General features: G+C 62.1%; 3 protein-coding genes across 13 annotated transcripts; all 3 read left to right on the top strand.

The window, feature by feature from the left end:
- The first annotated feature begins 10 nt into the window (after window positions 1–10).
- ARHGAP30 (Rho GTPase activating protein 30) lies at window positions 11–13,525 on the top strand. 3 transcript variants are annotated; one of them, XM_045838323.1, is made up of 12 exons: window positions 11–439; window positions 4,203–4,305; window positions 6,261–6,405; window positions 6,892–6,974; window positions 7,134–7,241; window positions 7,842–7,969; window positions 8,364–8,538; window positions 8,632–8,735; window positions 8,812–8,889; window positions 9,418–9,807; window positions 10,874–11,013; window positions 11,104–13,525. In XM_045838323.1, the coding sequence occupies exons 1-12, from the start codon at window positions 343–345 to the stop codon at window positions 12,742–12,744; spliced, it is 3,192 nt and encodes a 1,063-aa protein (XP_045694279.1). In that variant the 5' UTR covers window positions 11–342; the 3' UTR covers window positions 12,745–13,525. The 3 variants fall into 3 exon arrangements, with proteins under 3 accessions (XP_045694279.1, XP_045694278.1, XP_045694280.1); XM_045838322.1 differs by having other exon boundaries at window positions 10,748–11,013; XM_045838324.1 differs by lacking the exon at window positions 11–439 and having other exon boundaries at window positions 6,265–6,405; window positions 10,748–11,013.
- Window positions 13,526–14,321: 796 nt separating this feature from the next.
- USF1 (upstream transcription factor 1) lies at window positions 14,322–19,638 on the top strand. Of its 8 annotated transcripts, none has more exons than XM_045838327.1 (11): window positions 14,322–14,485; window positions 16,012–16,103; window positions 16,617–16,666; window positions 16,828–16,943; window positions 17,281–17,382; window positions 17,619–17,814; window positions 18,065–18,152; window positions 18,268–18,326; window positions 18,435–18,529; window positions 18,704–18,832; window positions 18,995–19,638. In XM_045838327.1, exons 1-11 carry the CDS (start codon window positions 14,405–14,407, stop codon window positions 19,082–19,084), a joined length of 1,098 nt encoding a protein of 365 aa, XP_045694283.1. In that variant the 5' UTR covers window positions 14,322–14,404; the 3' UTR covers window positions 19,085–19,638. The 8 variants fall into 8 exon arrangements, with proteins under 8 accessions (XP_045694283.1, XP_045694281.1, XP_045694288.1 ...); XM_045838325.1 differs by having other exon boundaries at window positions 14,336–14,485; window positions 15,965–16,103; XM_045838332.1 differs by lacking the exon at window positions 14,322–14,485 and adding an exon at window positions 14,536–15,058.
- Window positions 19,639–19,821: 183 nt separating this feature from the next.
- On the top strand, window positions 19,822–21,335 carry TSTD1 (thiosulfate sulfurtransferase like domain containing 1). 2 transcript variants are annotated; one of them, XM_045838334.1, is made up of 4 exons: window positions 19,822–19,956; window positions 20,169–20,291; window positions 20,747–20,909; window positions 20,997–21,335. In XM_045838334.1, the coding sequence occupies exons 1-4, from the start codon at window positions 19,884–19,886 to the stop codon at window positions 21,046–21,048; spliced, it is 411 nt and encodes a 136-aa protein (XP_045694290.1). In that variant the 5' UTR covers window positions 19,822–19,883; the 3' UTR covers window positions 21,049–21,335. The 2 variants fall into 2 exon arrangements, with proteins under 2 accessions (XP_045694290.1, XP_045694291.1); XM_045838335.1 differs by lacking the exon at window positions 20,169–20,291 and having other exon boundaries at window positions 19,835–19,956.
- Window positions 21,336–25,682: the final 4,347 nt, after the last annotated feature.

Raw genomic sequence — 25,682 nt, 5'->3', positions numbered from 1 at the left:
GTTGCAAAGATGCTCTAACAGGAAGCGGGTTTGGGGCGCTGCGCAGCTTCCTGCCCCAGGCCCGAGCAGGCGAGAGGGGCGAGTGCCAGGTCGGCCACGAGACCCAGCTTCGTGCCAGGGTCCTGGCACTTCCTCCTCCACGGCCACTTCCGCGTGGCCGGCGGGAGCCCCAGGGGCCGGGGCTGTTGCCTGTTGCCCAGGCCACCCTCCACCCCCAGTTCAGAGCCCTGCCCCCTGGGGCCGGGCCAAGCCTAGAGGCCAGCTTGGGATTTCATGGGGGACCACTAGGCCAAAGGTCCCGGGGGCCGGAGGTGGCCGGGCCGGAGGCCGGGGGCTCCAGCCATGAAGTCTCGGCAGAAGGGAAAGAAGAAAGGCGGTTCCAAGGAGCGGGTGTTTGGCTGTGACCTGCAGGAGCACCTGCAGCACTCGGGCCAGGAGGGTAAGGCGGCTGCCACGGGCTGCTGGGCCGCTGGGGGTCCTGAGGGGCCCACAGGGACGGTGGCTGGGGGCTGAGGGGCAGGCGAGGTGGAAATCTGCTTCGTGAGAAGGCAGGCGGCTCCGTGTGACACCTGGGGACAGGGGAGGGAGGCTGCGGGGGGGCAGACGGCAGGCCCTTGGGTCTGAATGAAAGGGGACGGGGCGAGGGCCCCCTGGAGTCTGAGGCGGCCCTCGGGGGCTCCAGGTGGAGGACTGTGCGGGCCGGAGGTGTGTGCGCTGGTCCCCTCGCAGCCTTGCTGGGCCGCAGGCGAGGACCCAGGGTGGGGATACCCTTCCCCGTCGTCTGGGGTTCCCCTGCTCTCCTCGTGCGGAGGGAGGCCAGTCCGACTCGGAGCCGCGGAGCCGCTGTCGCCGTGGTGGGCAGCGCCAGGGAGCAGGAGGCGGTGTGGAGGGCGCCACGGAGGCCGGTGGGACCTGGGTGGCCCGGGAGGGGACTTGGGCAGGAGCAGGGCCAGGGACCGACCTCACGGCTGCAGGCCACCCGTGCCCCGAGCTGGGCGGGGAGCAGCCACTCCGTGCGTTTCTCAATCTGCCCTGAAAGTGAACGCAGGCATCCCGGCCGCCCGGCCCGGCTCAGCTTGTTTTCGGCACGTCCGGCTCCTCCCAGAGAAGGGCCCGTTCTTCATTCCTCGTTCTTTCCCCCACCCCACCCCCACCCAATCTGTCATTTCCTCTTTGTCCTCCCCTCGCTCTGGGCTGTGGCCCCTGCAGTGCAGGCAGGGGACGTGGTTCCTGCTCATTTCCTGCTCAGGGCCCCGCCCCGCATCCCCAGACACCTTCTTCCCCTTTTCTCCTCCCCTTGGGGCCCCCATCCCCGCCGGCCTTGGCGAAGGGAAAGCCCAGGCGCTGAGGAAGAGTGTGGAACAGTAAAGTGGCTTCTCTGGGCCTCGCTCTTCCCCGAGGGCAAAGCCCAGCTGCCCGTGCGAGGAGACCCTTTTACGAGGGAGGGATTCCTGCAGGGAGTGGAGGCTGTGGGCCAGGGCACAAGACCCTCTGACCATGGGGCCAGCTGGCGGGGGCCGCTCTCTGGAAGGACAGACACCTGGTTGCTGCGTCCTGATCGCAGAGCATCCCAGGGCCTGGGAGAAGCAGCTCTGCTCAGCAGAGCCTCCCCTGAGCCCAAGGGGGGAGCCACCTGGGCACCAGAGCAGCAGCGACAGCGGCCCCTCGCCCAGCTCTCCTGGCACAGACAGGTGGCTTCTCTCCGACCCAAGGCCCGGCAAGCATGAAAGCCCTGGCCGGTGGAGACCGGTGTGTCTGGTTAGTTTATCCCCGGTGGCGATCTGGGCTCCTCTGCAGATACACCCATCTCAGTGCCGTCTCCCAGCCCTCTGCCCCAAGCCGGTCCCGATCTCCCGATCTCTATCTCTTTCGGCACCTTGTTGAGGTTGCAGATTCTCGGGGCCCTGGCTGTGACCCGCCCCCACACCCCTCTGACTCTGCCTCCCCTACGCCGCCTCTGACTTGTAGCTCTGACCCCCTCTCTCTTCCCCCATGGGCTTGACCCATTGCCTCTGTTCTCTGGAGGTTTGAAACCAGCAGAGGACACGGCGGGGAAGGCCTGTCTGCTGGTTCCAGTTCGTGTGGAGAGGACCTGGGTTTAGGTGGCAGCAGCCTGTGTATGAGTCATGCGGCGGCCAAAACTGGGTGTAGCCTCACACCCCGACAGCAGAGCCTCCGTTCTGACGGGAAGCCACGCACCATCGGCACGCAGTGCTGGGTGCCCGGGCTCAGGGACCCTCTCGGGGGGCACAGGGCCTGGGGACGGACGGTGACCCAGGGCCAGGAGCCAGTGGAGGTGGGAGAGGGGACGGGGCTGCGGAGCTTAAGGAAGCTGTCACTCTCGAGGCGACTGGTGTGCTGGCCCACACTTCCACAGCCCCCGGGCGAAGGGTTCCTCAACTTCCGCGACCTTTCCTGAGTCCTGGCTCTGGGCCGCAGGAGGGCAGAGGGCAGAGGGCAGAGGGCGCGGGCAGCAGGTCCTACGAGGAGGGTTTTCAATCGTAGAGGATGGGTTTATCATTTCCTTCATTCTGTATTTCGGTCTCACTGAATTCCACAAAGAGCTTGGAATGGAGGACTTCCCAAACCCAAAGCTTTAGGAAAGGGTAAAGGACGGAGGAACTGGGCCGACGGGAAAACGAGAGGGAGGGTAAGGTCGGTGCCCAGAACGGTGAGCCGGGTTCTCTGTGGTTGGTGGAGGCGGCCGAGGCGGAGGGAGGCGCAATCAGCTGTGAGACTCCCGACGCCCGTGGCAGGAGACAGCCCGGCCGCCCAGGGGAGACGGCGCTTTCTGACTCGGCACGTGGGCTCGGGTGGGTCTCAGTTAACAGGACCCGAGGGTTTATCTTGGCAATGTTCTGCGTTGTCTTCTGAGATGCCACCAGTTCTCGTAACTGATTGCTAATGAACTGAATCGTTCAATAAACGTTTACTGCATACTATGTTTCAGCACTGGGCTGGATGCCGGGGAGGACGTCACATTGTGTCCAAAGTCACACATAGAAAAGAAACAAATCGTAACAAAGAGCGTGAAGTATGTGACACAGGGATAAAGAAAGGAGTGCGGAGCTAGAACAAGTAAAGGGCTCAGAACTGGGGGTCGGTGTTCGAGGTGTGTGTTGAGGGGCGCACAGGCGTTCCCCAGACGGAGTCAGAGGGGAGGACGCTTCCAGCCCGGAGGCGACGTCGGTGGGTGTCAAGGGGAGGACGTGGTACCACCTTGTTCGCGGAGGAGCAAAGGCTGGATCGCAGGGTCTGTTGGGGAGCACCCTGGCACCGCGGCCGGGGCCGCAGCTGAGACCCGATTTGTGAAGGTCGCACCTTCCCTGCTGGGGAGCTGATGTGTGTTTCGATATTATTCTGGTATCATATCTGAGGATTTAAAACAGGGAATTGTGGAGCTGGGATTCAACACTCGAGTTTCCCGTGCACGAGGCACCCTGGGAGACCGTAAGGGGATACGGAGACGGGTCACACTGAGAGCCCACCCCTAAGGAGCTTGCGGTCTAGGAACAGAGGAGGGGCCGGGGTTGCGAGACGCCACTCGGCTCTTGAGCTTCTGGACTTGCAGCCTGGCTCTGGCGGGGTGGCCCCGGGCACTCGTGAGTCCTCCGGTCCCCGGTCCTTCTCCCCGCCGCACGGGGACGACCGCGCGTGACGCACACACGTGGTCGCTCAGTGGGCCCGCGGGTGCTCCTCTCCGGGGCTGGCCTGGCTGAGGGTCTGTCACTGTTTTGCGCACCTTTCGGTGACGGAACTAATGTCCACGCACGGCCTTCCCAGAGGGTGCGCTTCGCACCCACCCCGCCGGCCCTGTGCGAGTTGTGGTCGGGATTCAGGGTGAAGCCTGATCGTGGAAGTGCGTGGACGCAACACTTCCAGCTGGGTTGCCGCCCCTTTAAAAGTCCCAGAGAAGCGAGTAGTTTCCTCGAAGGCAGAACTTTCGAACAGGAGCGGGCAGTCTGGAGAGGCACAGAGCTCCCCCCGACCCCGCCCCGGGATGGGGGTGACGCTGGGGCTCTAGGCCTGGTGGGGGCAGAGGGACTGTAGGGGCGTTCGTGGCTTGGAGCTGACGCCCGCGAGACTCTTTCGGACAGGCTGCATGCCACGGGCACCGCCCTCCCCAAGCCCCCCTGCTGGTGCTCCCACTTCTCAGACCCCGGGCGGCTCTGACACCCCCGTGTCTGCCCCTCTGCCCCCAGTGCCCCAGGTGCTCAGGAGCTGTGCGGAGTTCGTGGAGGAGTATGGAGTGGTGGACGGGATCTACCGCCTCTCGGGGGTCTCCTCCAACATCCAGAGGCTCCGGTGAGTCGGGCAGTTTCGGGAGGGTCCGGAGGCCCGGAGGCCGGGGAGCCAGAGGGTGAGGGGAGGTGGGGGGAAGGAGACTCAGTGACCGGCACTGTCTAAAGGAGGCGCTCTGGAGTCTGCTCAGGAGAAGCTGAGACCATGCACTGCCACCCCAGGCTGACCTGTGCACACACCCCTCCACTCCCACACACACACCCAGCTGTTAAAACAAATTAGATATAATTCTCATACCCTGAAATCCACCATTTAAACGTGTACGTTTCGGCCCTGGCTGGGTGGCTCAGCTAGTTGGAGTGTCGTCCCTACACCAAAAGTTTGTGGGTTCGATCCCTGGTTGGGGCACGCAGAGGAGGCAACCGACCAATGTTTCTCTCTCTCTCCTCCTCTCTCTGAAACCAATGACCGTGTCCTGGGGTGAGGGTCGGGAGAAAAAATGTACATTTTAGTGGTTTTGAGTACATTCGCAGGTGGTGCAACCATCACCACTGATTCCAGAATGTTTCACTCCCCCAGGGGCAACCCCACACCCACCACCGTCGCCCCGCCCCCCGCCCCGGGCCCTGGCCACCCTCGTCCACTCCTGTCGGGACGGGTTTCCCTCTTCTGCTCATTTCACACGCAGGTTGTGTCATTGTAACCCTGCGTGTGGGCCTCTTTCACTTGGCATGCTTTTGAGGTTCACGCGTGTTGTTGCGTGTACCAGCGCCTCATTCCTTTTCTCGTGGCCGAACGGTGCTCCAGTGCGTGGTGTGACCCCTGTACTGACCCGTTCGTCGGCCACAGGCTGTTCGGGTGGCTTCTGCCTGTCGGCTGCTGCAAACAAGGGTGCCGCACGCTGTCCGTGTGCGCGTGTTTGTGCTGACGTGTGTTCTCCGCTCTCTAGAGTGTGTGCGTAGGAGCCGGGTTGCTGGGTCATAGGGTAACTCTCTGCTGAGCTTTTAAAGGAGCCGCCAAACAGTGACTGTCTGGTTTTCCATCCCCACCTACAAGGGCTCCGATTTCTCTACCTCCCTGCCAGCGTTTGTCACTCTGTGTCTTTTTTATTGTAGCGTCCCCAGTGGGTGTGCAGTGGTACTTCATCTGTGTGTGCCATCCCCTAACAGCCAATGATGCGGAACATCTTTTTGTTCGCTCATTGAGCATTTGTGCATCCTCTCTGGAGAAACGTCTGCTCCAGGCCCTCATGCGTTTTTAAAGTGGGTTGTTTACCTCTTTGGAATTGTGAGAGTTCTTTATATTCTGGATATTAGACGCTTATCAAATCTGACTCGCAAGCCCTTTTCCCCATTCTGTGGGTTCTCTTTGCTTTTTCAGTGGTGCCCTTTGACACACAACACACGAAAGTTTGCAATTTTGACATTCAGCTTATTGTTTCTTGGGTCACCTGCGCCCTCAGTGTCACAGCCAATGTTATAAAGATCGACACTTATGTTTCTTTCTCGGGTAGGGGCGTAAAACTCATGTTCACCGGGGGCCACATCTCCTCACGGTTGCCTTCAAAGGGCCAAATGTAATTTTAGGGATGTCCAACGGTAACTGCTCCTCAACTGTTCGGAGCTGAAATTACCTTCAGCTCTTTGAAGGCGACCGCGAGGCTGACGTGGCCCCCGGTGAACATGAGTCTGACACCGCTGTTCTAAGGTCACACGCCCCCATCCGTCCTTGTACCCAGAAACGCACTCAGGCTCAGCCCCCACTTCTGCCGACCCCCACCCATGCCTACGTTGCTACACCTGCAGCTACACCTGCAGCTACGCCCCCAACATGGATCCCCGCCCTTGCACCGACCCACTCACCCTCCTCACGCCTGCCCTGTGCGTCCACGTGCACGGCCCGCTGTCCTCCTTCCAAGCCCCACACGCGCTGGCCCCCCGGCCGGCCCGGAGCGCCTCCCTGCGGCTCCCTCGCTTCTCCTGACGCCCAGCACTCCTGAGCACGCTGCACCTCCCCAGGCAGGAGTTCGAGGCAGAGCGGAAGCCGGACCTGCGGCGAGACGTTTACCTGCAGGACATCCACTGCGTGTCCTCCCTGTGCAAGGCCTACTTCCGAGAGCTGCCGGACCCGCTGCTCACGTACCGGCTGTACGACAAGTTCGCTGTGAGTTGGGAGGCCGAGGGGCAGCCGCTCTGGCTTCGCTGACTGACACAGTAGCACCAGGAGGCCCCGAGCGGCAGGGGCGTGCCACCCGCCCACGCTGGCCACGCCGGGCGGGGTGAGGCCTCCCCGGATCCCTTGGAACAACCCCACCGCCTTGGACGCCCCCGGGGGAGGGGGTGGATGTGCTCCAGTGCCGAGTGTCACCGGCAGAGGACGCTAAGGCAGAGAGTGACCGGAGTGAGTTGTCCAAGGCCGTAAAGCCGAGGTCACAGCCAGGGCTCGGCCGCAGGTCTGCAGCCCCAGACTCCGGGCTCTCCCTGCCGCTGTCCGTGTGCATTTGTGGCTCCGGGTCGAGGGCAGTGCGGGGCAGCACAGCTGTGTCTGAGGGTTTGCCTCAGAGCTCCGGGCAGGACGCAGGGCAGGCCGGGTCGCCGACTCCTGCTTCTTGAACGCCCCCTCCCCCCTCCCCCCCCCACCCCTGATCAGGAGGCCGTGGCGGTGCAGCTGGAGCCCGAACGCTTGGTCAAGATCCTGGAGGTGCTTCGAGAGCTCCCTGTCCCAAACTACAGGTGTTGGGCGCCTCCCCTCCCCGCCCCCTCCTGGCTCCCCCACCCCGCCCTGGCTCCCTCCACCTGGGGCCTGTCCTTTCTCTCCCAGGGCCCAGGCCCCAGCCTTACTCCTGCCCTAGGACCTCTGTGTGACCCCGACCCCGGTGCCCGTCTCTGCAGGACCCTGGAGTTCCTCATGCGCCACCTGGTGCACATGGCCTCGCTCAGCGCCCAGACCAACATGCACGCCCGCAACCTGGCCATCGTGTGGGCCCCCAACCTGCTGAGGTGGGCGCGTGAGTGAATGGCACGTGGGGGTCCTGGCAGAGCCTAGCCCCCAGAAGGCGGCTGCAGGACGGGGTGGCTGGGTGGGTGCGCTGGAGAGGAGACTGAGGGTCTCAAGCAGCCCAGTGAGACACAGGAAGGCTCAGGATCACACCCAGTGGCTCGGGGCTCGCCGCTTTGACACCAGCTCTGAGCTGGAGTAAAGTCCCTAAGGGTTAGGGTTCGGGTCACCCTGTGTCACAGAGCTCAGGGACTGGAGCAGGGTGGGTCCTGGTCAAGTATTTGTGAGCAAATGCCTTGTGGTCTATAGGAGAACTGGCCTGTGGATCACTCCTTGTGGTGCAAGGCAGGCTGTGAGGAGTCCTGGCATGCATTATAGACAGGCCCCTGGAGTGAGTGCAAAGGAAGTGGAGGTCGATTCTGAGGAGGGTGTCCAAGAAGGCTTCCTGGAGGAAGTGGCATTGGAGACGTGAACCACATACATGGTTTAAGTGGTGTGGGGTGGGGGTTAAGGGCGCAGTGGGGAGAGGATGCAAGGCACTTCCAGGAAGAGTGTGGATAAGGACGCGTGATAAGGGCAGGGATGACTCCGTGTCCCCACAGGTCTAAGGACATAGAGGCCTCCGGCTTCAACGGCACGGCGGCCTTCATGGAGGTGCGTGTGCAGTCCATCGTGGTCGAGTTCATCCTCACGCACGTGGACCGGCTCTTCGGGGGCCCTGCCCTCTCTGGTGTGTGCCCCCTCCGCCACTGCCTGTCTGAGGGGTCGCAGCAGCATCAGGGCCTGCCGACCACCGGTTCGGGCTCCCCAACCTGCAGATGAGAAAGCCTGTGTGGGCCTCTTCTGCCTGCGCACAGCACGGGGCCTGGGTGGATCTCCAGTCACCGTCCTGGCTCTCGACACCAGCGACGACTCGTTGTTGTCACCCCGGCCCACCAGACCACAGTCCTGGAACCCCCGGCCCTCTTGGGCCCCTGAGGGCTCACCCACTCTCGAGGGGCTGGACCAGGGTCCCCCGTCCCCATACGTCCCCAGCTCGCAAGGGGTTAGGTGCGAGGAGGAGCTGGGGGCCGATGCCCTGTCTTTTCTCTGTTCTTGGCTGGTGAGTCCTCTCCTCTCCCTAGGCGGTGACCTGGAGAGTGGCGGATGGCGGTCCCTTCCAGGGCTCCGGGCATCGGGCGGCCCTGAGGACCTCATGCCCAGGTCGCTGCCCTACCACCTGCCTAGCGTCCTGCAGGCTGGCGACGGACCCCCCCAGATTCGGCCCTACCACACTATCATTGAGATGGCAGAGCACAAGTAAGACCTCCCTCCTGGGCGCCCTGTCCCCCCGCACCTGCACCCCATGCTGGCCTCCAGGCCCAACCCTACTGATGTCTCCACTGCCTCCAGGAGGAAAGGGTCCCTGAAGGTCAGGAAGTGGAGATCCATCTTCAACCTGGGTCGCTCTGGCCACGAGACCAAGCGCAAACTCCCACGGGGGGCTGAGGACAGAGGTGAGTGTGGGGCGATGGGCGGGAGCTCCGTGGCGGGCATGCCAGGCCCTGGACCCACACGCCAGTTGTCTTGCAGAGGACAAGTCGGATAAGGGGACCCTGCGGCCAGCCAAGAGCATGGACTCGCTGAGTGCGTCGGTGGGGGCCAGCGACGGTGAGCATAGGCGTGCACCCGCGAGTGTGCCGTGGTGTTCACAGCACGGCCTGTGAGCGTCTGCGAGTGTGTCTGTAGGGGAACGACAGTGTTGTGAACCAGACCACTGCCTGTGCACATGTGTGTGTGCGAGCTCGGAGCCAAGTGTACCCACTAATTTCAAAATACATGACGTGTGTCTATCGTACACCAGCTGTAGTGCTGGGCACCAGGTTACAGGGTGTTTGTCCTCTGCTCTATGGGTGTGCTCACAGGAGTACATGCAGGGACACGGTGGCGTGTGTGGGTGTGTGGGGGCAGCCAGTGATGGCATCTGCAGGGAAGGAGGAGGGGGCTCGGGCCTGTGTAGGAGGGCTGACCCACAAGTGACCTGTGGGCTGGGGAAGGTTTGCTGTGTGGCCAAGGGAATCTGGGCGTGGTCCTGCGGGCTCCAGGAAGCATGGAGCATTCTGTCCTGATCCAGAGCATCCCTGGATGGCCCGGGTCCCTTACAGCGGGGGCCACCACCTGCCTCTCTCTCCTCCGCAGAGCCAGAGGGGTTGCTGGCACCCAGCAGTCCCCGGCCCAGCCCGCTGATGCCTGAGAGTTTGGAGAACGATTCTGCAGAGGGAGCGGAGGGAGAAGTGGAGCCCGAGGCAGAGGCCCTGGGCAGCACGAACTCTGAGCCAGGAACACCGCGAGCCGGGCGGCCGGCAGCCCGCGCCGTGGGTGGCAGCCGTGCAGAGCGCTGCGCTGGCGTCCACATCTCAGACCCGTACAACGTCAACCTCCCGCTGCATATCACCTCCATCCTCAGCGTGCCCCCGAACATCATCTCCAACGTGTCCTTGGCCAGGCTCACCCGTGGCCTGGAGTGCCCCGCCCTACAGCCCCGGTCGAGCCCTGCCTCCGGCCCCGGCCCTGGCCCCGGCCCCCCAGGTGAGGACCCAGGGATTGCCCAGGACTGGGAGTGGTGACTGGGGAACAGGCGGAAGCTCTGATGGGGGAAGGGAAGAGGCCTCAGCCCTTGGCTTTGGGTGGTTCCCTTCGGCTGCCAGCCCTGGTTCAAGGCTGAGGGGATCCAGGGACATAATGCACTTGTGTAAAATACATGCAGAGGGGCTCTTGTACACGCACGGGCGGGTCCTGTCGGACGCACGTGGCAGGGATTACCACGCACCAGGTGGACACGCACCACCGGTGGTAGTGACGGCAGTCAGATCAGCCACACCAGCTGGCACTCATTGGAGGCTTATTATGTGCCAAGTGCTGTATTAAGGACTTTGCAGGTGTTAGCTTTTTTCATTTTCTCATGGTCTTATGACACAGGTAGTGCTGTCATCCTTGTGTCACAGCAGTCGAACCGGAGCCTTGGTTAAGCCACGTGTCATTGGTTTGGGTAGGCGGTGGCAGAGCTGGGAGCCAAGCGCTGCTCTCACTGCGTTCCTGAAGCGTCTCGGATGAGAACTGCGGGCAGCTCAGCCTGGGGGGTGAGGGCGTGGCCACGGAGCAGCTGTGGGGTCACACTTCGCCTGCGCCCCTTGTCCTGTGACCCTGGACAAACCGCTTACTCTCTGGCAGCCTCAGTTTTCTCACGTGTAAAATGGAGGCAAACATCCTATAGCAGAGGGCGCTTTTGTGGGGAAATGAGATAGTGCATTTTAAAACGTACAGCCCGGTGCCCAGCACCTGGAGGAACAGGACAAAGGCAGCTGTAAGCCAACAGTCCGGAGTATTGGTCTGAAGTCAGCCAGGTAGGGGGCCAACCTGGGCATGTTGGGCCCCTAGGGCAGCAATGCCAGGAAGACCCACCCATGTGAGAAAAGGGTCGGGGCTGACCCTGACCTTCGTATTCCTGGGACTACCTCTGTTCCCACAGATGAGAAGTTGGAGGCAAGTCCAGCCCCGGGTGCCCTGGCTGACTCAGGCCCAGCGGCCCTGGCCCCAGCCCCGGCCCTGGAGGACTGCCTGTCCCAGGAGGTGCAGGACTCCTTCTCCTTCCTAGAGGACTCAAGCAGCTCGGAGCCCGAGTGGGTGGAGGCTGGGGACTTGGCCAAGGCTGGAGCCGCAGGAGCAGCCTTCACCCCGGGGGATGACGACCCTGGGATCGGCTACCTGGAGGAGCTGCTAGGAGCTGGGCCTCAGGTGAGGGGGAGCCATGCTGGGATGAGGGGAGGCAAAGAACCCAGAGGGGAGACAGGGACCCTGGTCCTGAGCCTCATGCCGTGCCCATAGGTGGAGGAGTTCTCCGTGGAGCCACCGCTGGACGAGCTGTCTCTAGACGATGCCCAATTTGTCCTGGCCCCCAGCTGCTGCTCCCCAGACTCGGCAGGCCCTGGGCCCGCGGCAGAGGAGGAGAGCGGGGAGGAAGTCTTCCTGAGTGCCTACGATGACCTCAGTCCCCTTCTGGGGCCCGAACCCCAGGCCTGGGAGAGCCTGGGCAGTCTGGAGGAAGACGCAGCTGGGTGTGGAAGACAGGAGGCCCCGGGGCAGGCTGAGGGGGGGCAGCCGTGCTGGGAGGTTGGGCAGGGCAAGGAGGCTGAGGCTGGCAGCAGGTGGGACATCAGGGAGGAGGCTGAGGGGAGTCCAGAGGGCAGGGTGGAGGCTGGAGAGGCAGGTGAGGAAGGAGGGGATGCTGGGGGAAGCCAAGAGATGATGGTCAGTTTGCATGAAGGGTGTGGGGAAGAGACAGAAGCCAAGGACGAGGAACCCAAAGGTCTGCAGGAGGATGAGCACATGGAGGAAGCTAAGGGTGTGGAGAAAACAGAAGGAGAGTGGGGTGAGGAGGAGGGGGAGGAAAGGACGACTGAGAGACAGGAGGAGGCTGAGGAAGGAGAGGAAGCCGCCGTGGAAGCTGGCAAGGACCCCCAGCAGAGGGCCCAGGAAAAGCAAGCTGCTGAGGAGAGCTGGGAGGTGGTGCACACACAAGAGGCTGAGGGAGGCAGAGAGGGTGAGGGGGGAGCCCGAGGGCAGGGGGAGAACAGAGACCTAGAGGCAAGAGAAGACCAAGGAGATGGTGAAGACAGAAGCACAGAAGCAGCAGCTGAAGGAGGAGCAGGGGAGGTCGGCAAGGAGCGGGAGAGTGGGGATGGAGAGGCGGAGGGAGAGCAGAGGGCTGGAGGGGACCGTTTAGAAGGGGGCTTTCTCCTAGAAGGGTCATATGTAGTGTCCTTGGAGGTCGACAGTGCCACAGAGGGCAATGACCAGCCCTCTGAGACAGAACGGGCAGCCCCACAGCCACCCCGGCCGGAGGAGATGGAGCCCGACGGGCAGCCCAGTCCAGAGGGCTGCAGCCTGTGCCCCTGTCCCCTTAGCTCAGCTGGCAGCGTGGGCATGCGCCTGGCCTCCACCCTGGTCCAGGTCCAGCAGGTCCGCTCTGTGCCGGTGGTGCCCCCTAAGCCACAGTTTGCCAAGGTGCCCGCTGCAATGGGTAGCAAGATCCACGTGGCGCCTGCAAACCCATGCCCGAGGCCCGGCCGGCTGGATGGGAGTCCCGGGGAGAGGGTTTGGGTGTCCCGAGCCTCCCGCTCCTCTTGGCGGAATGGGGGCAGCCTCTCCTTTGACGCCGCTGTGGCCCTGGCCCGGGACCGCCAGAGAACTGAGGCTCAGGGGGTCCGGAGGACTCAGACCTGCACGGGGGGTGAGGACTACAGCCTCATGCCCAGAGCCTCTCCCTGCAGCGGGATCCCTGCCCACTCCCCGCGGCCCCTCAGCTTCCTGGAGCTCCCTGCTGAGGGCTCGGAAAGGTCTGAACCCCGGAGCCGATTTAGCCTGCCCCCAAGAGAGCCCCAGGCCCTGCACCCCCCGGTGCCCCCACAGCGCCGAACGTATGCGTTTGAAACACAGGCGAACCCCGGGAAGGGCGAGGGACTCTGATCAGGGCCGGTCGCCGGGCCAGCAGCGTGCCGTGCGCGGTCTTCCATCTCTGGAGTCCCCGACCGCCCGCCGCGGGTGCTCTGCAGCCCGAGCAGCGGCCGCGCCCGCCTCTCAGGGCCTCGGCCCTCCAGCTTCTCTCTGACTGCGGGAGGCGCTGTCCCGGCTGGCTTTCCGAAACTGGTGTCAGACACAGAGCACTCACCCTCGGGAGATTCCCGAGAGGGCCGCCGAGCGCCTGTTCCCAGGGGGTGAGGTCATGGGCCGAAAGGGACAAACAGTGGGCAGAGAACAGAGACGTGTCTCAAAGGGAGGAATGAAGGGGAACTCCGGGCCAGAGTCTCCCTCCGGAGGCTGCGAACTTCCCTTCAGGGAAGCCCCGGGGGCGGGCGGGCGGGGGGCGTGGGGAGCACGGGCCAGGTCAGAGCCCACGGTCCTCCAGGTCCTTGGCCCTCGGTGTGCTGTGGGGCCTCGCTTGGCTCCCGGCCCCCCACTCTGCGCGAGGAGCCCCAGGTCCGCGAGCTCTCCGGAGAACTCGGTGCTCGTTGGAGGCACGGCCCCGGCTCCCTTTCCAGCCCCCCACCCTCCGCCTCCCGCGGCCTTCGGGGGCGCCCCACCGATCCCTTTGGCCTCTTTTCCCCTTGGGAACAACTTCCTCCTGTTTCAGGGACAGGGAATGGCGCCGCTCAGGGCCCGGACGGCTTCGCTAGACGGGCTGGGGCCATAGGTCCCATCCCGGTAGGGGCCTGTGTCTCAGAATAAAAGCTGTATTTTTACACGTAAATAGTGTGGAGTTTCATCATTCTTATTCAAGCCTTGGGTGACAGGCACGCCATTTCAGGTGCGGCCCATCCTTGCCCTTTTTCTTGTTCCGGGGCCCCTGCTCGGTGGTTGTCATGGAGACCTGGGGCTAGAAACTAGAGCTGGGTTCGCGGTGGTCAGGAAACTGGGAAGAGAAACTCGCATGTACGTAACGTTCCCTGCGCACCAGCAGAGGCTGTGTTTCCCGTGTGCCCTCTCCTTCGTCCCCTGTCCATTCTGCGTGTCAGGGTGGTACCGGCCTCCGCGTTCTGCGGGCGACAGAACCGAGGCTCCTCAGGTCCCGAGGCTCGCGAGATCTCCGAGAGAGTCAGCGGCAGAGGCTCTGAGCCCTGTGACACCGCACACCTGCGATTCACGCCGCCTGCGAAGGGCGGGCGTCGAGATCCCGCTGCAGAAGCAGCCTCACAGGCTGGAAGCCTTGCAGGTCTTTGGGCGAGTGACTGCGGACGTTAATACAAAGGCGTGTACCCACACCCAAGTGTGCCAAGGCACCCCAACCTCCATCCGGAAACGCTACAAATAGGTCTCCCGATTCTAGATGGCCTCCTGCCAGCCCTCGTTAAAGATGGCGCCGCCGGCCGACGGGCCTCCCTTTCCAGGAACTAAATAAAAAGGCCCCGTCCAACAGGAAGATGGAAGCACATGTTAGTAGTATTTGTCCCGTTCTTGCCGAAAGCCCCTCGGCCTTCAGCGTCATCTTCTCGGACCCCAGGCAGTCGTACCCTTCCGCCCTCATCAAGATGGAGCCGACGGAAGTGGGAAAGGTTAGGGCCTGGGCGGGCAGAGGCTAGAGAGGGCCACTTCCGCCCCTCACCAGCATGGCCGCGGGCTGGGAGCGCGCATGCGCAGCTGCTCATGGAGCTGCCCGAATTCGGCGAGCGGCGCTGTCCGGGAGAGTCGGCGGCTGAGGCGACGGAGGCCGGTGAGTGCAGCACGGGAGGGGAGCTGGAGACGGGGCGCGCCGGCAAGGACGGGCAGCCTCGACTGTCTCTCTGACTCTCGGGCCGGGGAAGTGCCCGGGGGAGGCCTTTGTTTTGAGGGAGGGGCCGCGCCTGCCTCTAACTGCGGCCCGCGCGTCCCGCCTCCTGCGCGGGGCCGAGCGCGGCGCCCCGTGTGTCCGCCGGGTCTGCGAGCCGCACCGACGCCTGCTGGGGACTGCCGGCGGCGCGCTCCCAGCGAGGCTGGCGCCGGGTCCCTCTGCGCTCCATCGCTCTCCCTTTGTGTCCGCGCCGGGAACGGCCCTGCTGGGCCCCCCTCGGCGAGCGTGCGCGCCGCCGCGTCCGGCCCGGTCCCCGCGTCGCGCACCCCGCGCGCACGGGAAATGCTTCGCGGACGCGCAGCGGAGACCCGGACGAACCGCGGCTGGGGCCTCGGAGGCGTCCCTGGCTGACAGCTGTAGGCGGCGGAGACGCCCCGTGCCCTGTCCGCCGCCCCGCCCCTCCGGCGTCCGGCGGGCACCAGGGGGCTCCGCCCGCGCAGGCTCGGGGACGGACAGGTGGGCGGTCCGGGCCGCTGGCGCCGCTTCCTCGTAGGGACCGCGCGCCTCCTCCTCCTCCTCCCGACGGTTTCGCTTTCAGTTCCCTTTTTTTTTTTTCTGGTGAGCGTTTTCCCTGGACCCGGGCTTTCGAAAGCTCACCCACTGGAGATTTCCCTTGGATAGGAAAGGTTTGGGGGACCTTCTGGGTAGAGAGTGTATCAAAAAGTTACCCCTGTCGCGTCGGGACTATTTTATTGCTTTGCTCTGTGTAGCGGTTTCTCTCCGGAGGCATCTGTCCGCTCCGCGCGTCCTTTTCCTGCCCGCTGGCTGGCTGTCAGCGTCCTCCTGCCCGCACCTTGTGGGTGGGCTCCTCCTCCTTTGTCTCCTCCTTCGGAGCCCCGGGCCCCAGTCTTCTCCCGTCTTGCTGCGGCTCGGTGGATTTGGAGTTGTCATGGCAACATGTTAGCCCCCGGGGTGTTCTAGGTTTGGTGGATAAAGTAGCAGGGGCTTGAGGACGATACACTGGGCCTTTTGGGTCTGTAGCAAATGACATCAACCTGGACACCGCAAAACAACAGCCCTGTGACTGTCACGGGGCCCAACGGCCAAGTCTGGCGCTTTGGGGTTGGGAGGGGTTTGCAGTGGCCGAGGGCTTCGGGCTTCCCCTTCCGGGGTTCGAGAACAGAAGCGGGTTGGTGTTCGTTCGGCCTGTGGCTGAGAAGCTGCTGCAGGAGGGCCCCGTGGTGGCGGGAGGCGGCGTTGCGAACGTCCCGCGACAGCTCCGGTGTGCTTGTCCCTCCCCACCAGGACGGGCGCCGGGGGGGGGGGGGCGGGGGGGCGCTGCCTGCGGCCCATCTCAGCGTCGCCCCCGCGGTGGGCGGTTTGTTCCCGGCTGTGTCTCAGGGAGCCTGCGTGCTCACACAGGGGCGCCCAGTGTCCAGGAGCCACTGCCGACCCCTCATTTCTGCCAGGACGAAGCGCTCAGGCCTGGGAGGCGGGCGGCACGAAGACTGCACGGCGGGGCCCGCCCCTCGGATGCACCGCCTCACAGAGAGATGAAGGGGTGAGCGTGGAGGGGCGCGGGGGGGTCCCGGCTGGGGGTCTGCCCTGGCTCTGGGGTCTCTGCTCCTGAATCCGCAGTGGCCCAGAGCCTGGGTTTCCTGCCTGTAAAGTGCAAGCAGGCCCTGGCGGGGCCACTCCGTGGGTCAGCGCGTGGTCCAGATGCCCAGCGCTGTGGGTTCGATCCTCGCATCCGTCAGGGGAAGAACAAGCCCAGGTCTCTCCCCCCACCACTTCCTCTCTCCTTCTAAAATCCGTCAGCACCCAAAATGTCATTAACACACGTTTAAAACAATATTTGAAACGCAAGCAGGGCTACTTGCCCCGTAGCGCTGTTCTCAGTAGCAAACGTGGCTGCTCTGGGTCTGCTCTGGGGCTGTGCGCCGGGATCGCCCAGCGAATCCCCCGCCATCCTGGTGCCTGCTGGGCGCCGGCGACTTCGGTCCCTCGTGTTCCGGCACCAGTGAACTCTTCACGCACTTCTTCCCTTGCCCTCCTCTCTGCCCCGCACGAACAGGCAGCAGAAAACAGCTGAAGCGGAAGAGGGCACGGTGCAGATCCAGGAAGGTGAGTGGTGGGGACTGCAGTGCACTGGGACGCAGCTGGCCCCGACTGGCCTCTCCCCACGCCCTAGGCCACCTGTGCTCCTTCTTCCCTGAGTGACAGGCAAGTGACACCGGGGGAGAGAGGCAGCAGCACACAGACTCCTCCTTGCTCTTTGAACTTAGGTGCAGTAGCAACTGGGGAGGACCCCACCAGTGTGGCCATCGCCAGCATCCAGTCCGCGGCCACCTTCCCTGACCCCAACGTCAAGTACGTCTTCCGAACTGAGAATGGGGGCCAGGTAAGGGGGGGGCCAGGTGGCTGCAGGTGTTACTGGGGTTGGGCTAGAGGGAGGTCATTGCACCTGTCATGTGGAGACCTGGAGGGCGAGGAGAAGTTGGGGGCTGTTTGGGGGCGGGGGCTGCAGTCCGAGGTTTGGAGTGGAGGTGGGTGTGGCGGAGGGCTTTTCGAGACCTCCTTGTGTGGGCAGACGGACAGCGGCTGGCTCTGTGTCCCTGGAAGACTCTCGTTTGGGGGCCTGTCTAGGAGATGCTTGGTGAGGACCCCGAAACCCTAGCATTTACTCTCTTATTCCCTCTCCCCCTACCCCCCCCCACCCCTGTCCTCTTTGCTTCTAGGTGATGTACAGGGTGATCCAGGTGTCTGAGGGGCAGCTGGATGGCCAGACTGAGGGGACTGGCGCCATTAGTGGCTACCCTGCCACTCAGTCCATGACCCAGGTACGGGGCAGGTGCGGGAGGTGGGGGTGGGGAGACCGGAGCTCTGAGAGTGAGATAAGGCAGGGGACCAGTGGGCTGGGTGGGGCTAGGGATGGTGAGGCGCCTGGCTGCCCTGTCCGCAGGCCCTGGGCTCCCCCTTTCGGGGTCTCCCTCCCTCCTTGATGGGGTAGAAGCTGCAGAGCCCTTCACTGGGGAGGCTGATGGCCACTGGACTCCGTCCTCTGGGTTCCCTCCAGGCGGTGATCCAAGGGGCGTTCACCAGTGATGACGCAGTTGACGCGGAGGGGACAGCGGCCGAGACGCACTACACGTACTTCCCTGGCACTGCCGTGGGAGATGGGGCTGCGGGGGCCACGTCGGGTAGCACTGCAGCGGTCGTCACCACGCAGGGCTCCGAGGCGCTGCTGGGACAGGCCACGCCCCCCAGCACTGGTGAGATGCCCTGGGGGGCGCCGGCTGCCGGGCAGGGGAGGCTGTGGGACGTGCTGGGGGTGGCAGGCCTCTGCTCATGACCTGCACTGGTCACTGAGCCCTGGGCAGTGGTGAGCGAGCGTGGGACTGCTCCTCCGGCAGGAGGCAGGAGGAAGTTGGCCCCGGGAAGGGGAGGTCCCAGGGCCTTGGCCTCAGGGCTTGGTGAGGCTCCTAGTCCCACATCCTGAGGGAGCCCACGCTGCCCCCACAGGCCAGTTCTTCGTGATGATGTCGCCACAGGAAGTGCTGCAGGGAGGAAGCCAGCGCTCCATCGCCCCCAGGACCCACCCTTACTCCCCGTGAGTAACCCTGTTTCTTCCCGGTTACCACGAGGGCCAGCTCTCGTGTGACTCCTCACCCAAATGCCACTCTCACATTTGACCTCTGTTCCTCGGCTGCCACTGGCGTTGCCAGGAAGTCAGAAGCCCCCAGGACGACGCGGGACGAGAAGCGCAGGGCTCAGCATAATGAAGGTGGGGGCGCCGGGGTCTGGGGGCAGCAGTGGTGTGGGGGGGGGGCAGGTCACTGTCCCTGGGCCTGCGCCGCGCTCGCTGAGTCGCCCGGTCCTCGCTGCCCCACAGTGGAGCGGCGCCGCCGGGACAAGATCAACAACTGGATTGTGCAGCTGTCCAAGATCATCCCGGACTGCTCCATGGAGAGCACCAAGTCGGGCCAGGTCAGGGGGGCCCCTGGGGGGTGGGTGCCCGAGTTCTGTGTCCTGTGGGTGCACACGGCAGCTGCCGCTTCCTCTCGGAGGCTCCTGGGGGAGTGGCCCCGAGCGAGAGCTGCTGCTGGAAGGCAAACCGGGAGTCTCACGCCCCAGCTCTCGCCCTGTTGGCTTTGCCTGCAGAGTAAAGGCGGGATCCTGTCCAAGGCCTGCGACTACATCCAGGAGCTTCGGCAGAGCAACCACCGGCTGTCCGAGGAGCTGCAGGGGCTCGACCAGCTGCAGCTGGACAACGATGTACTCCGCCAGCAGGTCAGCTTCCTGTCCCCAGGCCCCCCCCGTGGCCGCGGAGCCCTTTGGGAGTCTGGGCCTCGTTTTCCGTGGAGAGGCTTTGTCCTTTTCCCTGCCCTAGTGGCGGTGGGAACAAGCTCAGGGACTCCCCCCTCACCCCCCCCACCCCGCCCCCCGTGTCAGGTGGAAGACCTCAAAAACAAGAACCTGCTGCTCCGAGCCCAGCTGCGGCACCACGGCGTGGAGGTGGTCATCAAGAACGACAGCAACTGACTGGGTGTCCCTGTCTTGGAACGGCAGAAAGCCCTGGAGCCCCGGGCTCCCCCTGCGCCCCCTTCCTTCGCTGCCCATTTCCGGCAAGAGACCGGGAGGAGTTCAGGGGGCAGGCCCCGCCAGCAGCGGACAGCGGTGTGAAACCCGGGACTGCCCTGCCAGCCCGGCCCCGGGCGCCCTGCAGCCCCAGCCCCCTTGCACAGACCCCGCGCAGTCGGGGTGGACACTGGACCCACCGAGTGGGGTTTGTCTGGTGCGGGCTTCCGGTACCGGCAGGGGGCCTGCTGACGGGTGACCCTGGCGGCCCTGACGGCGCTTCTGCGGCCCCGTCTCCCTGGAGCTCAGCTGTGCCCCCGAGGGCGCCAGGGAACCGGCTTCCGCACGCGGCGGGGGAAAGCAGCGGGCGCTGCGGCGGGAAGAGGCGAGGCGGGTGGGCGGCAGGGAGACGTGCACAGAAGTCCAGGGAGGACCAGAGACGGCCCGCGTGCGGCCTTTCCCCTCGGGGGACGGTTTCCCCTCTTTTTCTTTTTTTAAACATAAAATGCAGAGCCACAGCCGCCTCCCGTTTGTCTTTTTGTGGGCCCAGGGGTGGAGGGGAGGGCGGGGCCGGGGTGACGGGTGCTGGGGACTCCGCGTCTTGGCGCCAGTCGGACCTGCGGGTCGTGGCAGACGCAGGGGTTTGGTGAGCCCGGGTTTACGGTCCTCACCGAGAACAGGTGCTGTGGGGGCGGGGCGGGGGCGGTGCCTCCCTTCCGCTTCCGGTTCCGGTTCCGGTCTCAGCCCCGGGAGAGCCGTGGAGATGCTGCGGGGACCGCGGGGCCGGCCGGGCGCGTTCCTGCAGTTCTCCGTGGTGGCGCGCGCCATGGCCGCAGGTGCGTGCGGGGTTCGGCGAGTCGGCTTTCCTTCTGGCCCCCGGAGCGCACGGGGCCCGGGGGCAGGGGCGGGCGGAGGTGCGGCCTCGGTGCAGGCGCTGCCTCCCAGGTGGGAGGCCGGTGGGAGGCCGCGCCTGGGGCGCTGTGCCGGGCGACGGGGCGACGGGCGCTGCACCGGGCCGGCCCCTCCAGGCTCCGTGTCCCGTCCACAGTGCCCAGCGTGTCGCTTCCCGAACTCCGCTCGCTCCTGGCCGCGGGCCGGGCCCGGCTCTTCGACGTGAGGTCTCGGGAGGAGGCAGCCGCGGGGACCATCCCCGGGGCGATCAACATCCCGGGTACGGGGTTGTGAGGGGGCGCCCGGCAGTGTGGGTCCGGGGGCTCTCAGCCGAGGGGCCTGATGTAGGTGGCGCGGGGCACGGGGACCTGAATTCCCTCCGCCCCCCAGGCTTCCGGACAGGGGCCGGTGGGGGCCTGTACCGGCAGCGGAGCTGGCCTTCCCGAGCTGGGAGACATGGTGGGCAGAGACTGCAAGCGCACCCCCAAGCTCAACCCCCCAGAGGCCTGGGTCCCCACGACCTGCTCGTCCTTAGCCTTGGGGAGGCAGGTCCTGACTTTGCACTCGGCTGCGCTGTATCTTGACCTTGAGGTTGAGGGTGGTGGCCACCAGGTGTGGTGTGCAGGGCCCCTGAAGGTTAGTCCAACCACCGGAACTGAGCCCTTCCAGGTGCTGCCTCCGAACCTCGGGTTGCGAAACGGCCGCTCCCTGGCCTGTCCTGACTCTTCCTCCCAGTGTCGGAGCTGGAAGGTGCCCTGCGGATGGACGCGGCTGCCTTCCAGGCCTTGTACTCTGCGGAGAAGCCGAAGCTGGAAGACGAGAACCTCATTTTCTTCTGTCAGATGGGCAAGCGGGGCTTGCAGGCCGCGCAGCTGGCTCAGGGCCTTGGATACAGAGGGTATGGGGCGGGCGGGTGCTGGCTGGGGCCTGGCTGGGGGCTGCCCCCCAGCTCGCCCTGCGGCCTCACCCTGCTTTGTCTCCACAGCGCTCGCAACTACCCGGGGGCCTACAGAGAATGGTTCGAGAAAGGAGGCTAAGTAGGAGGCGCTGACTTCAGGGAAGGGCGAGGAGGGCGCCCACTCACTGGGCCGGGCGAGGTCTGCTGCTGTGCACACAACAGCGTCAAATAAAGAGCACGTGACCAGCCCTGGCTGGTGTGGCTCAGCGGGCTGTGCGCCTCCCCAGGCCCGGCGCCCGTCCGGCTGCTGGGGGTCCTGTGCCCAGCTGAGGGCGTGCGAGAGGCAACCACACGTGGATGTTTCTCCCTCTCTCCCCCCCTCCCTTCCCCTCTCTCTAAAAATAAATACATTTTTTTTAAAGAGCATTTAATCAAAGTGTTGGATGCATTTAATGTGTCAGTTGGACTGAAAGCGGTTCTAATCCTAATCTGGACTCAGGGAGCCCTGGTGCCTCTTCCTTCCAGCATTCATCACCCCCCCATCCCTCCAACACAGAATTCCAGCAATTTCCCAGAACGACATTTCTCTTCTGGAACAATTGTTTTCAGCCTAGAACGCACGGGAGAATCGCCTGCCAGCGGGGGGCGGGGGCAGGGAGGGGAAAAGAGCCTCAGGTTTGGAATTTCAGGGTTGGGGCCAGGGGCCCCCAAGTGAGCCAGTCCCTCGTGGGTTCTAATGTGCAGCCAGGAAGCCAGAGGTCAGCAGACTGGCCCCACGGGGCCTCTTGGCCGTGACCCTTCATGTACCCATTGTCCATGGCTGCTTTTGTGCAAAAGTGGCAGAATAGTTGTAACAATGTTGTGCAAAACACAGACTTTTGCCCATCTATTCCTTTCCAGAGACTGTGCCTACCCCTAGCCCCAGAGCCACTGTTTTCAGCCCACGTGCCACAGGAGCTTTCGAACTGCGCAGCCCCTGACCGTGCAGTCGGGGGCCCTGCCGTCTCTCCCCTCAGATGGTCAAATGAGGAAATGACAGCAGCCCGCACAACAATCGTCCCACAATCGTGCACGCACCAAAATTATACCTGTTTTCTTGTTCGGATGGGTAAAACTATACAATTTTGGGTTTGGAAAGCAGCTTATGTGCGCCATGAGATGAGAGACCGCCGCTGCAGGCCTGAGACCCTGTGGCAGCTGTCGCGCGAGGGGAGGGAAGGGGCCCCCGCAGCTGTGCCCAGCACCCAGCGCAGGTGTGCGCCCTCTTGCCTCCTGCGCCGCCAGAAGCAGGCTCCAGTTCCTGCCAGCACCGCTCTGCGGCCCCACACTGGATTTAACACGGTTTAATTTCTCGAAATGCACCGAGGCGGACTTCAGCACTCTGCAGCAGGGATACAACTTTCTTCTAGCATGGTGATAGTTTGGGGCATGTCCTTTTGAATATTTTAGTGGCATTTTTTTTTTACTTAAGAGTGATTTTTTAAACGTGTTATTCCTTTATTTGTGGAATTGAGATGGACCTAGTTTTCTGATTTTTCAGGTCTCTGCAGAAATTACTTCAGACATTTTCCGCATTCCTTGCCTTTCTCTCTTTTCCTTCCTTCCCACCCCTCGGCTTCCTGGGCTGGAGCCAGTCCTCGGACACACACCCTTGATCTCACAGCCTGCACCGCCCACGCTGTGAAATCTTTCCTCCCTCCGAACTCAGCTCCTGCCTGCTGAGGACCCATTCTGGGTTATCACGGTGATCCGTCACTGCTGGAGCTCAGATGGGCGCTGTTGGGTCTGGGGATAAAGCTGAAATCGGTGCAAAAGTCTAGCCCAGGGTCTGGCAGACACACGGTGGCCCTTGCTCTTTCCCCAGCCCCCCGAGTACCTCTGGTTCTCAGACTCGTTGGGAAACTTTTCCTGTGGTCTGATTCGCCTCTTTGTTTGAGTCTTAACTGTTCTAGTCTTCTTTTTTAAAAAAAAATTGTTTATTTATTTTTAGAGAGGGAAGGGAGGGAGGGAGAGAGAGAGAGAAACATCAATGTACGGTTGCTGGGGTTTATGGCCTGCAAACCAGGCATGTGCCCTGACTGGGAATCGAACCTGCAACACTTTGGTTCGCAGCCCGCGCTCAATCCACTGAGCTATGCCAGCCAGGGCTCTAGTCTTCTTTTTTCCCCCTACTCAAATATCATAATTCAATTATAGTATTTATTTTTTTTAACTTTTGTTCATAAGAACTTTATTTTTTTTTAGATTTTATTTATTTATTTTTAGAGAGGGAAGCGAGGGAGAAAGAGAGAGAAACATCAATGTGTGGTTGCTGGGGGCCATAGCCTGCAACCCAGGCATGTGCCCTGACTGGGAAGCGAAACTGCGATGCTTTGGTTTGCAGCCCACGCTCCATCCACTGAGCAACACCAGTCAGGGCAGTATTTATTTTTTTAATCGAGGCATAATTCACCTATAATAGGGACAAGTTTCTGAAGTGCTCAGTTCACAGAGTTCTGACAATTGTACGCTCACTTGTCAACAACCACCCCAAACAAGATCTGGAATACAGAAATCCCCACAATTTCAGGCCCCTTTCCAGCCAATCACGTGCCTAGTCCCTTCTAGGCAATAATTTTCCATCTCCTATCAGCGTCGGCTCGTTTTTCCAGCTTCCTTCCTGCCTCGCTAACCTCTGCTGTGCTTCCTCCAGCGTGGCTGATGGGGCTACCGTGCTGGGGTGTGCTCTCCGGCTCCCCATTGTTAAGAGAACATTCCTCTTTCCCCCTGGAGAGTATTTGGTTCATAACCTTGAAAGGCTGTTCCCACCCTCACCCCGTCCTTCAAACTTCTCTCTCCCTTTCCTCACAGGTACTGTATCAGGTGAGGCTGCAGAGCTTGGTAGACCAGATCTGCGTCTTCCTGGCTTCTACATTTTCCCCCAAACCACGTCAGACCCCTCTCTCTCCCAGACCCTTATCGCCGGCCCCAAGTTTGCGTTGACGGTGGCCCTGCGTCAGCACAGCTGACCTGTGTTTCTCTTTCTCTCTCCCAGTCGGTTTGAGCCCCTCCACACCCTTGCAGATCCTGCCACCTGAGTTCTCAGCTGCCTCCCGACTTTCAGAATCTTCTAATGTCAGCCTGAGCAATCTCATAGTAACATTTTTATCTTATCAGAGCTGATAAGTCACAATAGCTCCTTGTTGCCTAGTGACTCAAGCGTTGGCCGGAGCCTGGCCACTGAGCACTCTGGAGTCTGGGTCTGGTGTTGCCCTGCCTGGCCAAACTTGCCCTTCAGGCCTGCTCCCAGCTGGCTGGGCTATGCAGCAGCTGAGGTGGACCCCCCCCCCCACGCCCCCGATCCTGGCCTTTACTCTCCAGTTTCCTTGGTTCCAGTCTCTTAGGAGCCGGTCTGAGTTTCGCAAGAATTGGAAGAATGTATTTGCTGCCCTCATCCAGAGGGCTTTTACGCTGAAGGAGAAGACAGAGAAATAACTGGATAAAACGTCCTCACGGGATCCCATGAAGGACTCCGGAGACAGGAGCCAGGGGCAACACTTACCACAGCAAGGCTCTTCCCCTTCAGACTCAGCTCCAGTCCACTCTTGTTGACCAGCAATTAAACCAGAACTCGGCAGAGAGGAGGAACTCCATAAATGTGGAATTTATATCATGACGTTCAGTAATTCCCGGGGGGAAATGTGAAGGAAGAAAGTGGGGGATAATACTCAGGGATGGTAGCATGTTATTATGTAAACAGTGAAGGCTGTGAGTCAGAGTTCCAAGTTCTGGGTCAGACTTAGCACTAGTGACCAGTAACTGCAAGTTACTTTATTTTTAATTACTCCAATTTGCACTTTTCTTATTCGAGAAATGGGAATTAAAAGCTTGTGTCTTTGGACAGGCATGCAAGCTTACCAGGATAACACGTGTACAGCCCCTGCCATGGAAAACAAGGCTTTAGAGATGCGTGTGTGAGTGTAAATAACAAACAGCACAAGGCAAATAAAACAGCAGAGATACTTAACAGAAGAGCTGGGTGTAAGTGCAGCTTGAGGAATTTTTACAAAGTGGACGTAATGCGTGTAACCACCACTGTGGTCAGAAAACATACACTATACGATCTGAATCATTGAAACTGATGAGAGTTTCTTTATGGCCAAGTGTGTGGCCAATTTTTGTAAATGTTCTATAAACACTTGAAAAGAGTTTATTCTGCAGTTTTGGGGCGCAGTGTTCTATTATGTCAGTTAGGTTTAGTTTATTATGTTCAAATTTGTATCTGTAGAATTTTTTCCTGTCTGCTGGTTTTATCGATTGTTTACAGAGTTATCTTCAAATCTGTCATCATGGTTTGGATTTGTCTGCTTCTCACTACAGCCCTGCCATTTGTATTTTACGTATTTGGGCACTACGGCATCAGACTGTGCAGACTTGGAGCTGTTATGCTCCCCCCTGAAGGGACCCTCTTCTCCGCACATCCCTCTTCGGCCTGATGCCCAAACACACAACCCCGAGACCCTGGGAGGGACGTGCCTCTGGCTTGGGTGCCTCTCTTCTTGGAGGCAATTCCCAAAGGGCCGACCACAGCAGGATAAATGGGATGAGCCTTTCCTTCCTGAAGGGCAGTCTGGGTAGCACAGCACCCACTACAGTGGGTTTGTACACGCACCAAACTCTGCCTTCTGAAAGGGAAAAGAGTTTTAAAATGTGTGTCAGGGCTAAGGGAACATTGAAAAGCATAGTCAGACGAAGTCAGGAATGAATGTCAATGTTTGGACTCAGATTGCAAAT

Source organism: Phyllostomus hastatus, unplaced genomic scaffold, assembly GCF_019186645.2.
Source record: "Phyllostomus hastatus isolate PE091 unplaced genomic scaffold, TTU_PhHast_1.1 phas_contig_283, whole genome shotgun sequence".
In the NCBI taxonomy this organism is placed as follows: Eukaryota; Metazoa; Chordata; class Mammalia; order Chiroptera; family Phyllostomidae; genus Phyllostomus; species Phyllostomus hastatus.
This window is presented reverse-complemented; position numbering and strand designations above follow the sequence as displayed.